The following is a 12,116-nucleotide window of genomic DNA, read 5'->3' on the forward strand; positions in this document are numbered from 1 at the left end:
TGGTAAGGGCTGCTTAGTTAGAAATGCTAACTTCTAATGCTTAAGACCTGGATCGTTGTCAATCAAGGTGTATTTAAGTATCTCCATAACAAGGTTACAAAACAACCCCCTTCGACTTTGCTTTGTGTGTTGCATTTGTGATTTAATGTGTGGCTGGATATTAATGTTGATTAATTTTAAAAACTGGACCATTTTACTTTCACCTTTTCTAAGAGTGGAATTTAATGTAGGTGATGGGGTTCTCACCCACTGGCTGGACAGCTCCACGTTGCCTCTTTTTAGGAAGGACTGCCGCATTAAAGGCAATGATGGCCTTTCCTGGGATCAAGGATCCTGGGAGTTGGGGTCCCTCCCACAGAGAGCTGCTGGCCAGTCAGAGGTCCTCATTGCTTGGCAGCGCAATAGGAGGCGGTCACTGCTGCTGGTAATGCCTGAGACCCAGGATTGCTGAGGGGCCCAGGCCACAGGTGAGTGATGGCGGGAGGGAAATCACAGGGGCGTGGTGGGGGAGGCAGGGATCGGCAGCTAGGGCAGGGGGGGTGTCTCTCAGCGGGAACCTCTTCCCGATACTGGGTCCCTCAATCAGGCACTGGGTGCCTTCGAAGAAGGGAACCGCCCTGTGGAAACACGCAAACAACCCTGACAGGGTTTGCTTTCTGGGCTTCCCGCATGGCGAGTTCCCTACCTCAGCAGCAGCAGGTTGAAACTCTTAAGTGGGCATTAATTAGTGGACTTAATTGGGGCAGATGCAGGATGGCGTGAAGGCAGCCTGCCACCCTTCCACCCAATTAAATGCAACCTACCCCACCCCTCCCCCCCAACCATCAACACCACCCCCCCACCCCCACCCACAGGGGAGGACATTGAATTCTGCCCCTAAATTCTAAGTTTTCAAAACGGAAACATTATGGGGCCAGTTTTGAATTTTGGGTGGTCGCAAACCATGGACACATCACTGACTCAGAGCCTCATTAAGGCTGGGCTGGTGAACTGCATGGAAGTCAAGCAGGACCTACCAAAACTGGGTCTCCCAGCCGGCGAAAAGGTAAATGCTTGAGGGAGGGGAGGCACAACCACAGACTGGGAGTCTTAGAGCGACTGTAGCCCTTATTCTTGTGGAATCCAGGGGAGTCCTCCTGGCCCCACAAAAATAATATCAAACTTACTCTGGCTGGATCTCTTCTCCATTTTAGCCCATGGGAAATTACCCAAGCCTGCCATTTCCAAACCAAAGTGACTATCATAAGACCCCAATTAATATACCAAAACAGGTGGGCACTAGAAGTGTTCAATCGGTAGGTCTCTTACAAATCAGCAGCTTCTTTCTCAGGGCTAATGTGGAATTGAGGCTAGTAACCCCGTTTTGAGGCCATTATCACCCTGTTAATGTTAAGCAATACAAGTTAAAACCAATCACTATCAGTCTCAGTTATACACAACTAGTCACCTGAATGACTTGGTTGGATTGTGGAATAGAGCCTTAAAATTAATTCAGATGCCTTAACGTTGCTTATACATCCAGATAACTTTGCCTCGGTGTTCAACACTCCATTTAAAATTGTGACAATAGTTTATTTGCCATAAACGATATTGACGCTTGCTATTTTCAAAATGTATATAAGAATGTCCAATACTTTCTAAAAAAATAAATTTCCTTTTAAATACTTTTTTCTGAAACGCACGATGAAGGTGTACTTAAAGTGCAATTCAAAATGTCAAACGTTCTCCTCTCCTGGCTCAGGGCAGTGTTGTTTTGTGCGCTGACATCTGATATTGTAGTTTCCTGTAGCATTGTGCATAAGATGGCTTTAGTCTGTGGGGGAGTTTCGGAGTGAGTCTTAGTGAGGCCAATGTGACTCTTATGAGGGATACTGAAAGGGTGAGCTGCATCCTCCCACACTTGCTGATTTGTGAAGTCTGTGAACGAATGAGTCATGGCACCAGCTCTGTTACCGGCTGCCCCATGCAACACTTTGCCTTCGTCTTTTCCTTGTAGTGAGGCATAGCTGGTGGTAATACTGTTGGCATATGAGAGTGGCGTATGCTGGCCACTTGCCCAACCCACCCTGCGTGTCTGGCCATCCCTGGCAGCATCCACCGTTCGTTTCAGCCGCTCGCACCCCATTGTAAGAAGCTTTTTCCGGCAGAGGATATACACCCAGGGGTCCAGGATTGGATTGAATGAGGCAAAACGGATGGCCAGGAGGTCGCCACGGTAGTCCAGTTTCTCACCCACTTGGATCTGTGCAGGGCCATACAGCTGATTCACAAAAATGCGTATCTGATTTAAAAAAAAATTAATTTAATATACTAAATCTCACAATCTATTTGAGTATTACACAAATCAGTAAATGTGGTTTCCCTTCCAATTAACCAGGTTCTGTTCTTTTTAATTGCTGTTTATCTTCAGAATCTTTCCATCCTGATAGAAAGTCTCGGACCTCAAATGTTGACTGATTGACTTCTCCACAGATGCTGCTTAAGCTGCTGGGTATTTTCAATTGCTGGATCCCCCACTATCATTGATCAGAAACTGGACTGGACCAGCCATGTAAGTACTACATGGCTACAAGAGCAGGCCAGAGGCTGGGAATTCTGCAGCGAGCACCTCACCTTCTGTCTCCCCAAAGCCTGTCCACCATCTACAAGGCACAAGTCAGGAGTGTGATGGAATACTCTCCACTTGCCTGGATGAGTGCAGCTCCAACAACTCAACAAAATCAAAACCATTCAGGAGCAAGCAGCCTGCTTGGTCAACACTCTATCCACCACCATAAACATTTACTCACTCCACCACTCACGCAGAGTAGCAGCAGTGTGTACCATATACAAGATGCACTGTGGTAACTTGCCAAGTCTCCTTAGACAGCAGCTTTCAAACCCACAACCTCTACCACCTTTTTTTTTTCACCATGCTTGTCCCAATCTGTTGTCTCTAAAAGTTTCTCTACCACCGGCGTTAGGCTGACTGGCCTGTGGTTACCTGATTGATCCCTTTTCCTATTTTGAACAGGAGTCTAACATCTCTAGCACCACTCCCAAATCTAAGGACAAGGGCAGCATGGGGGCACCACCACCTGCAAGTTCCCCTCAAAGCCACACTCCACCCTGACTTGAAACTACATTGCCGTTCCTTCGCTGTCGCTGGATCAAAATCCTGGGCCAGAATTTTTCCCTCGTCGGGTGGGCTCGGCAGGGGCGGTCGGGAAGCCAACCGCGATTGGCTCTGCACCGTGTTTTCACGCGGACGGACCAATTAAGGCCCGCCCTGCGTGGATTGCGAGCGGCAGCGCTGAGCGCTACCTGTGCGGGCGCGCGCCTGCCGTGAAAGGTAAAATTCTGGCCCTGGAACTTCCTTCCTAATAGCACTGGTGTACCTGCACCAGATGGACTGCAGCAGTTCAAGAAGGCGGCTTACCATCACCAAGGGCAATTATGGTTGGGCAATAAATGTTGGCCTAGCCAGCGACGCCAACATCACATGAAAGAATTAAAAAAAAAATTTTTTTGGTGATTTTATTTTAAAGGACTAAATTGTTTAATTAAGATGCAATTCACAATTGCAGCATAAACCTGAAATGTTAATTTTGTTACTGATAATAGGGATAGAACTTTACATGAAAACAGAAAATGCTAAAAACATACAATAGTTTCACCATCACCTATAAAGAGAAAAAAAAATAATGTTTCAATGACCCTGTTAAGGTAAATTTTGCAAGCAGTTAGTATATATCAGAAAATTGTGACAGCACACACATTATTTCCCAATGTGCACTGGCTAAGCGCAAGGTCCTATTAGTAGCAAGCAGCCTTGCAAAATTTACTCTTTTGTCCGCTGCCAATTAACACTTCTTTGCAAATGCTGACAGATTGCTGTGCATTTACAGCATTTTCTGTTTTATTTCATTTGCAGTTTCCTTGCTTTTATTTGTGATGGAGCTTTTGGCATTTTGCAAGCAGTTCAAAGTGTGTTTAATACAAATAACTGCTTATTCATTTCGCAGTACCATTATTTTATAGTTATAATTTATTATTACAATAGGGCTTGAGTAGTTCCGGAAAAGGACAGGAAACAATCAAACATAAAAATACTCAACTGGAAGAGAGCTGATTTCAGTGAGTTGATAAGGAATTTGGTCCAGGTGGATTGGAATCAAAATTGCGCAGGTCAAAGGGTAAGTGGGCAGTGGGAGGCCTTCAGAGAGGTGATAGTTTGGGTACAAGTTGGATACATGAGGGGGAAAGGAACGGTATCCAAAAGCTAGAGGTTCCAAAATGACGAACGATATAGAAACAATGAAACTGATAAAGGAACTTATGATCAATGTCCGGTTCATCATACAGGAAAGAACCAAGCTTAATTTGAAAAGTGCCAGGAGAATGGAAAATGGAAATAAGATGAGCAAAGAGACTGTGTGATAATAGAATATTTTCTACTGGCAGAAAACCAGTAAACAGAGGACAAAGAATGATCATAATTTGCAAAGTAACCAGGGATGAGGAAACCAAGTTTATGCAGTGAGTTATTATGATCTAGAATGCACTGCCTTAAAGGGTGATGGAAGCAGATACAATGAAAAATTTCAAAAGGAAATTGGAGTGGAGAATGTTGCAGCTCTATGGGGAAAGCAAGAGACTGGGAGTAATTGGATAGCGCTTTCAAAGAGCTTGCACACGCATGATGGACTGAATGGCTTCCGTCTGTGCTGTATAATTCTATGATTCTCTGACTTGTGAGTAGCATAAAAAAGAACACAAAAGTCTTTTACAAAGGAAGAGTAAGGCTGATTAGGGACCAAAAAGAGATTTTCCTGTGGAGGCAGAGCGCATGGCTAAGATACCGAATGAATATTTTGCATTGGTCTTCAGAAAAAAAAGGATGCTACCAATGTCACAGTAAAGGAGAAGGTAGTAGACATGTTGGATAGGATAAAAATAAAGAGGAAGTACTTAAAAGGTTGGCAGCACTCATCCGGTCTGGACGGAATGCATCCTAGATTGCCGAGGGAACCAGGAGTAAAATAGCAGATCTCGCCACAATCTTCCACTCCTCCTTAGATTTGGAAGTGGTGCTAAGGGGTTGAAGGATTATAAATGTTAGACTCCTGTTCAAAATAGGGATAGGGATCAATCAGATAACCGCAGGCCAGTCAGCCTAACGCTGGTGGTAGAGAAACTTTTAGAGACAACAGATTGGGACAAGCATGGCAGTCCCTTGGAAAAATATGGGTTAATCAATGACAGCCAGCTTGGATTTGTTAAAGGCAAATTGTGTTAGTTACTTCATTAAAGGATGCAGTCAAGTTAGTCAGAGAGAGCTGATGAGGGTGCTGCAGTTGATAAAAGCAAAATACTGCGAATGCTGGAAATCTGAAATAAAAACAGAAAATGCTGGAAAAACTCAGCAGGTTTGGCAGCATATGTGGAGAAACAGAGTTAACATTTCGAGTCCGTATGACTCTTCTTCAGAGCAGTGATATGGTGCAGTTGATGTTGTGTACATGGATGGCCTTTGATAGAGTGCCTCATAGTAGACTCGTTAGCAAAATTGAAGCCCAAGGAGAGTGACAATGCAGACAAAAATGCTTAAGAGACAAAAGGCAGGGAGTAATGAACAGTTGTTAATCAGACTGATAGGAAGTACACAGGGGTGTCCCTGCTATTTTTAATATATATTAATGATATGGACTTGTGAATGCTGGGCATAATTTCAAAGTTTTCAGACCATGCACACCTTGGAAATGTAGTAAACAGTGAAGAAGGTAGGAGTAGGCTTCTGGAGGACATAGACAGGCTGGTGAAATGGAAAGGCAAGGGACAGATGAAATTCAACTTAGGGAACTGTGAAGTGATGCATTTTGCAAGGTAGAATGAGGAGACATATAAACTAAATGATACAATTGTGAAAAGGGTACATGGACAGAGAGACCTGGGAGTTTATGTCCAGAGATCATCAAAGGTGGCTGGACAAATTGATAAGGCTGTTTAAAAATACAAATCGTTGGCTTTATAAATAGACCACAGAAGCAAAGAAATTATACTATTCTAGATCATCGGTTTGGCCTTGGCTGGAGGATTGTGACAATTCTGGATGTGACGCTTCAGGAAAGATGTCTAGGCCTTTGGAGGGGGTGCGGAGAAGAATTACAAGAATGGTGTTAGGGATGAGGGACATTTCCATAAGCACAGTCAGAATCGGCTGTGCACTTCTACACAATCACTCAATCACAACTAGAACCGACTGTGACTTTCTACACAATCACAATCAGAACTGATTGTAACTTTGATATAATTGCAATCAGAATGTGGCGCTGTAAACAGCCTATAGACAACTGAAAAGTTTCCATTTTTGTCAGTGGCACATGTATAAGTCGTACCTGCACCATATAATTATATGAACTATAATTATAAGACTGTAAAAATGCTTTTCACCAATATGTTTTCCAAAATTTTCATCCTAAAATAGCTGCGACAGCTACTTTAATCTAATAGGTACATATGTAATATGATATAACTATTCATCCTGAAATGGCTGTGACATCTACTTTAAATCTAATAGATTTCATGCCAGAAATTCAGTTTCTACATGTGTTATAATCTGACAGCTGATGGTTCTATTTAAGCACAGATGTATTTCAGTAGTAATATCAAAATCATGTTTTGGCCTCTTTTTGGTTGGAATATTGTAAATTAAGCTATGCCCAGTGGTAGAGATGGATCTTTCACTTTTTACTTTTGAACATTCAAAATTGAGAATAACAGTTTTAAAAAAGAAACGCAAACTGGAGGAACAGCACCTCATCTTCCGACTAGGCACCTTACAGCCTTCCGGACTGAATATTGAGTTCAACAATTTTAGATCATGAACTCTCTCCTCCATCCCCATCCCCTTTCCGATCCCCCCCTTTTTTTTTCCAATAATTTATATAGATTTTTCTTTTCCCACCTATTTCCATTATTTTTAAATGTATTTCCATCCATTGTTTTATCTCTACCTTTTAGCCTTTTTCGATTCCTTCACCCCACCCCACCCCCACTAGGGCTATTTGTACTTTGCTTGTCCTGCTTTCTACCCTTAATTAGCACATTCTTTAGCTAATATCACCACCTTCAACATCTCTTTGTCCTTTTGTCTGTGACACTTTTTGGTTATCTCCACCTATCACTGGCCCTCTATCCAGCTCTACTTGTCCCACCCTCCCCTTAAACCAGCTTATATTTCACCTCTCTTCTATTTTTACTTAGTTCTGTTGAAGGGTCACTCGGACTTGAAACGTTAACTGTGTCCCTCTCCGCAGATGCTGCCAGACCTGCTGAGTTTTTCCAGGGATTTTTGTTTTTGTTTTAAAAAAGTTTATGTTAGCTGAAATGTGAGTTGGCATTCAAATGGTTAAAATATAAAACAGAGAATTTTAAGTCATGAAACTAAAAATACTCAATAAAAATTGGGGGAGTTGGTGATATAGTGGTAACGTTACTGGGCTAGTAATCCAGAAGCCCAGAATAATACTCTGGGGATATGAGTTCCAGTCCCACCATGGCAGCTGCTAGAATTTGAATTCCACTAATAAAATATGGAATTGAAAACTAATCTCAGTAATAGTGACCATGAAACTATCATCACTTGGTGTAAAAACCCGTCTGATTCACTAATGCCCTTAAGGGAAGAAAATCTACTGTCCTCACCTGGTCTGGCCTCCATGTGACTCCAGACCCACAGCAATGTGGTTGACTCTTAAGTGGCCTAGCAAGCCACTCAGCTCAAGGGCAGTTAGGGATGGGCACCATAGCTGGCCTTGCCAGTGGCATCTACATTCCATGAAAGAATGAATTTGTAAAAAAATGGAAACTTTAATTACATGTGGCTACTGTCTGTGTCCAGGGGGCGGAGCAAGGTTGCATTACTCATTGGCGTGGTAAATGAAATTATGGATCCTCTCCAGTATGTCTGGAAACAGCCCCATTTGTCAACTGCAAACATTTCCATTAAATTGCTGATTAATTGCAGTCAGATTGGTGACCAAAAATTCTCTTTTTTAAAAAAATAAAAATGTGTTTTACTTTCTTTCTCTCTTCTCACTTACCACCAGTGGGATTGAGCAGACCAGGAAGACAATGGTCATAAGGACCAACAGCCAGAACATCTGCATCTCAGCGGCGGAGGTTGTCAGGTTGGGGAAGCGGCGACCTCTGGAGCTCCCTGTGGCCGTAGCCTCCCCCCTCCCCACGGCCCGCTTCCTCATGCTGACCAGGGTGACACAGACGGACAGGTTGCAGAGGACGGTCACCAGGATCAGGAAAGCGCTGACGCCCCCGTAGATGTAGGTGTAGGAGGCGGACAGCGTGCTGTTGGCTCGCCAATCCAGGAAGCACCAGGTCCCGGGGAAATGCCGAACGTTGCTGCCCAACCCGAAGAAGGGCAGGATGCATAAGACCAGGTTGAGCAGGTAGGCGCCCATCAGGGTCAGTCTGGCCAGAGCCCTGTCGATGTACTGGCTGTAGAGGAAAGCGTGGTTGATGGCCAGGTAGCGCTCGATGGACATGGTGCACAGGATGGTCATGCCGGCCGAGCCGAAGAAGAGCATGGAGAAAGAGAAGAAGTGGCAGAGCGGCTGTCCCCCCGGCCACTGCTGGGTCAGGTAGGTGGCTATCACCACCGGGCTGGTGCAGCAGGTCCCCAACAGGTCAGTCACCGCCAGCCCGCACACCAGCGTGTAGAAGGTGGTCTCCTTCTGCTCTTTCTTGGAGACGCAGAGCACCACGATGGCAATGAGGTTGCCCACCACCCCCACGGCGAACATGCTGGCCGAAGTGACCACATGGCTGGACTTGATGTTTAAAGACACGGCCGAGCCGTTCGTCAGGGTGTCGTTAACTTCCTCCCAGCTGGATTGGTTCAGAGACTCAGCCATCATGCCGCTCAGCATCCTCCCCAGCAAGGTTTTAACAAGACCACCTTCATCAGGGATGCACAGGGAGGAAAAGTTAGTTGCTAGAGCGGGTCACTCGTCTGGGCGCAGACACTGAAGGGTAAACCTTTGCCTGCACTCGTCTTCCCCCCCACCCATCTCTCTCTCTCTCTCTCCTACATCGCTGTCTTGCTCTGCTCGCTGATGTTCTGACTCTCTCACAACGCGCTCTCTTTTTTAAATCCGAAGCTGCCTCCTGCAGGTGACACAAGTGGGGATCACAGACGTCACCGCCTCTCCATGAAGTCGTGAATGTTACAACAGCAGGATGACAGTGTTGCCCGGGCGGGGGTCTACTGGGACCTTCCTCCACCTGGAAAGATTGCATTTTCATGTTCCAGTGAGGAATTCCGGAGGAATTTCCTTATCCAGAGAGTGGTTAGAATGTGGAACCCGCACGACAAGGAGTGCCTGAGGCAAATAGCATCGACACATTTGAAGGGAGGCTTAGTAAGTACGCGAAAGAGAAAATAATCAAAGGTTTCGCCGATGAGGTTAAATGAAGATGGGTGGGAGGAGGCTGCAGGGATGTGCAGCACGGGCCAGTTTGGCTGAATGTCCAGTTTTGAGTTAAAAATCTATATAATTCTAGGACTTCGTATTTATAAATAACGTTGTCTATATTATTTTGTGTCGGTTAATGTGGTAAAATTATATTTTAATATTTCTTGCTTAAAGTAAATGACTTTTAATACTCAATTTTGATCACCTTCTCAATGTGTTTGTAAAGCCCATCAGGTATTGTTCTGAAATTCCTATTTCTTTCCTTTTAATGTTGGCCTCCTTTCTTTGGCTGCAGAACTGACTCCTTTCACCTTTTCAGTGACTGAAGAAAGGTTCAGGTAATTCGGAGCTGGAAGAATGTAAGTGTGCAGAGTACATTATTCAGTTTGTATCTAAAGGGGCAGAATTAGGAGTGGACACTAGTGCCTCTGAGCTGAAGTTAATATGCCAAGCTCAGTTTCGGAGATATCAGATTTATAATAAATTACAGTACATGTTCCTATTAACAGTCGAGAGTACAGTAAACATACATTGTTCCTCTCCCATTCTTCATCGTTTGCTGTTTAGATACTTTCTCGTTTTCTGATTCTGCCTGTAAATTCTGTTTTAATGCATCTTTCCCTTTGCCCTGCTTTTAAATATATTTTTCACAAATATGTGACCTCATTGATCTGTGACATCACTGTAATACACAAAGGAATATGCACCTGCTTGTGCACATTGAATCAAAGTGCTGTATGCAAGTTACCTTGTGCTCATTTCTATATATTATACTTCTTGATAGAAAGGGTTTTCTAGCATTAATCAGGGATTGCATCACTGCATACAACTTTAATAAAAACAAAAAGCTAAAAGCTACTGCGGATGCTGAAAATCCAAAACAAAAACAGAATTACCTGGAAAAACTCAGCAGGTCTGGCAGCATCGGCGGAGAAGAAATCAGTTAACGTTTCGAGCCTTCATGGCCCTTCGGCAGAACTGAAGCATAGTTAGAAGAAGGGAGAAATATAAATTGGTTTAAGGTGGGTGGGGGGGTGGGGGGGTGGTTGTGGGGGGAGAGAGAGACATTGAGGGTGTGGTGACCACACCCTCAATGTCTCTCTCTCCCCCCACCACTCCCCCACCCACCCACCTTAAACCAATTTATATTTCTCCCTTCTTCTAACTATGCTTCAGTTCTGCCGAAGGGCCATGAAGGCTCGAAACGTTAACTGATTTCTTCTCCGCCGATGCTGCCAGACCTGCTGAGTTTTTCCAGGTAATACTGCATACAACTTCCTTGCTAGCTGAGGAGGCCAACCATTGCTTGAGGCCCTTCCTGGGAAGCTCTGGGCTGTTGTTCAAGGGAAACGTCTGATTGGAAACAGCTTTCAGGAAGACAGCAAGCTATAATTTGCTGTCAAATTAACAGTGGGGCTGATGGTACTCACCATTATTTATGTGCAAATGCTGCAGCAAATCCATGGGCTATGCCCTTGGGGATAACCAAAAGTTGCTGTCCGAGATGTGCTGCTCCATCATTAGCTTCCCAAAAACAGCATCTTTCTTCTGGATCACCATTGAAATGTATTGAATAGCATGAAGTTGCTGTATTTGCATGGTAGATTACAACAGAGAGTTAAGTCTTATTCATTCAAGTCCAAGGACCCTTTTAATGACATGATAAGTGTTGAAGTGTCAATTACTGCCAACAACCCCTCTGCCACTGAAAAAATACTTATTGCAAGCATGGACTCTCCCTCCTTCAGCTTTGAATTGTTGGAGATATTAAAAATGTAATTTTTCTTCATTTATCTGCTCTATGCCTTTTTTCTCTCTCTTAATCCAATTTTTCCTTCCTTCTCTTCACTTTGCTTTCTGTACCTCATTCAACATTGAATTAATCTATTGTACTCAAATTTACACTTCCTTCTCAGTCCTTGCACCATTAATTTAACAATCCTTCAATCTGATTGTTTAAGAAGGTATACAGTTGCTTGCCATGTTCACTCAGGTCACAGATGCTCTGTTTCCCTCAATGTGACATTATTAACTCACGCTTTCAGCAACTTGTTGCACAAAAAAAATTAAAACCTAAACGTTCATGGGCAAATCTAATAAATGGCAGGTGCCATTAGGTGACCTGCTGCAGCAAATTATGGCCCAATGTCCCATGAATGCCTTAGCCAGAAGATTAAGGACAGTAAAAGAGCTGCCTTCTTATTAATGTGGTTCCTTGTATTTCCTAAAATTAAAAGAGTTATTCTGCTACAGACAAGCAAAACTGGCTGGAACACACTTGGCACAATCAGCAGCATTGCTGTGGTTTACTTAAGGTCAGGCTGACCAGTGAACCCTAACTGAGTTATCAGTGGTGGAGTAAGAAGCTGGGACTTCTTTGATACCCTTCCATTTACAATTTCCTTATTGGCAAACATTGCAGGTCAGATTGAAAGTGCTTCTCTGGCCACTGAGAGCTAAATGTTTTTCTCTTTGTGTTCTGTGAATGTGGACAGATTCTTCCAGACAGCTGAGTTTTTTTTTTGGAATGTCAGGCGAATACAATTGCTACTCTTCTGCAAATACTGGGACTGAAATTGAAAATGGGAGGTTATGGCCTTTCCTTCACCGTCGCTGGGTCAAAATCCTGGAACTTCCTCCCTA

General features: G+C 43.8%; 1 protein-coding gene and 1 long non-coding RNA gene across 2 annotated transcripts in view; one reads left to right on the forward strand and one right to left on the reverse strand.

Annotated features, from left to right (window-relative positions):
- Positions 1-860: 860 nt before the first annotated feature.
- On the reverse strand, positions 861-9,136 carry ptger4c (prostaglandin E receptor 4 (subtype EP4) c). The gene is made up of 2 exons (XM_078560892.1): positions 8,085-9,136; positions 861-2,281 (listed from the first exon to the last, which is right to left on the reverse strand). The coding sequence occupies exons 1-2, from the start codon at positions 8,925-8,927 to the stop codon at positions 1,658-1,660; spliced, it is 1,467 nt and encodes a 488-aa protein (XP_078417018.1). The 5' UTR covers positions 8,928-9,136; the 3' UTR covers positions 861-1,657.
- The window catches only part of LOC144692270 (uncharacterized), a 61,451-nt gene continuing 58,316 nt past the window's right edge, over positions 8,982-12,116 (forward strand). The window contains exons 1-3 of the long non-coding RNA XR_013579294.1: positions 8,982-9,030; positions 9,159-9,419; positions 9,769-9,832. This is a non-coding gene — a long non-coding RNA (uncharacterized LOC144692270). The remainder of the gene's footprint in view (positions 9,031-9,158; positions 9,420-9,768; positions 9,833-12,116) is intronic.

This window comes from Cetorhinus maximus, chromosome 17 (genome assembly GCF_964194155.1).
Source record: "Cetorhinus maximus chromosome 17, sCetMax3.hap1.1, whole genome shotgun sequence".
Taxonomy (NCBI): domain Eukaryota; kingdom Metazoa; phylum Chordata; class Chondrichthyes; order Lamniformes; family Cetorhinidae; genus Cetorhinus; species Cetorhinus maximus.

Coding starts and splice junctions, on each gene's coding strand:
- ptger4c (XM_078560892.1), bottom strand. CDS start 8,927: ATGCTGAGCGGCATGATGGCTGAGTCTCTGAACCAATCCAGCTGGGAG. Junction 2,282..8,084: donor TCTGCTCAATCCCACTGGTG/GTAAGTGAGAAG, acceptor TTTTTAAATCAG/ATACGCATTTTTGTGAATCA.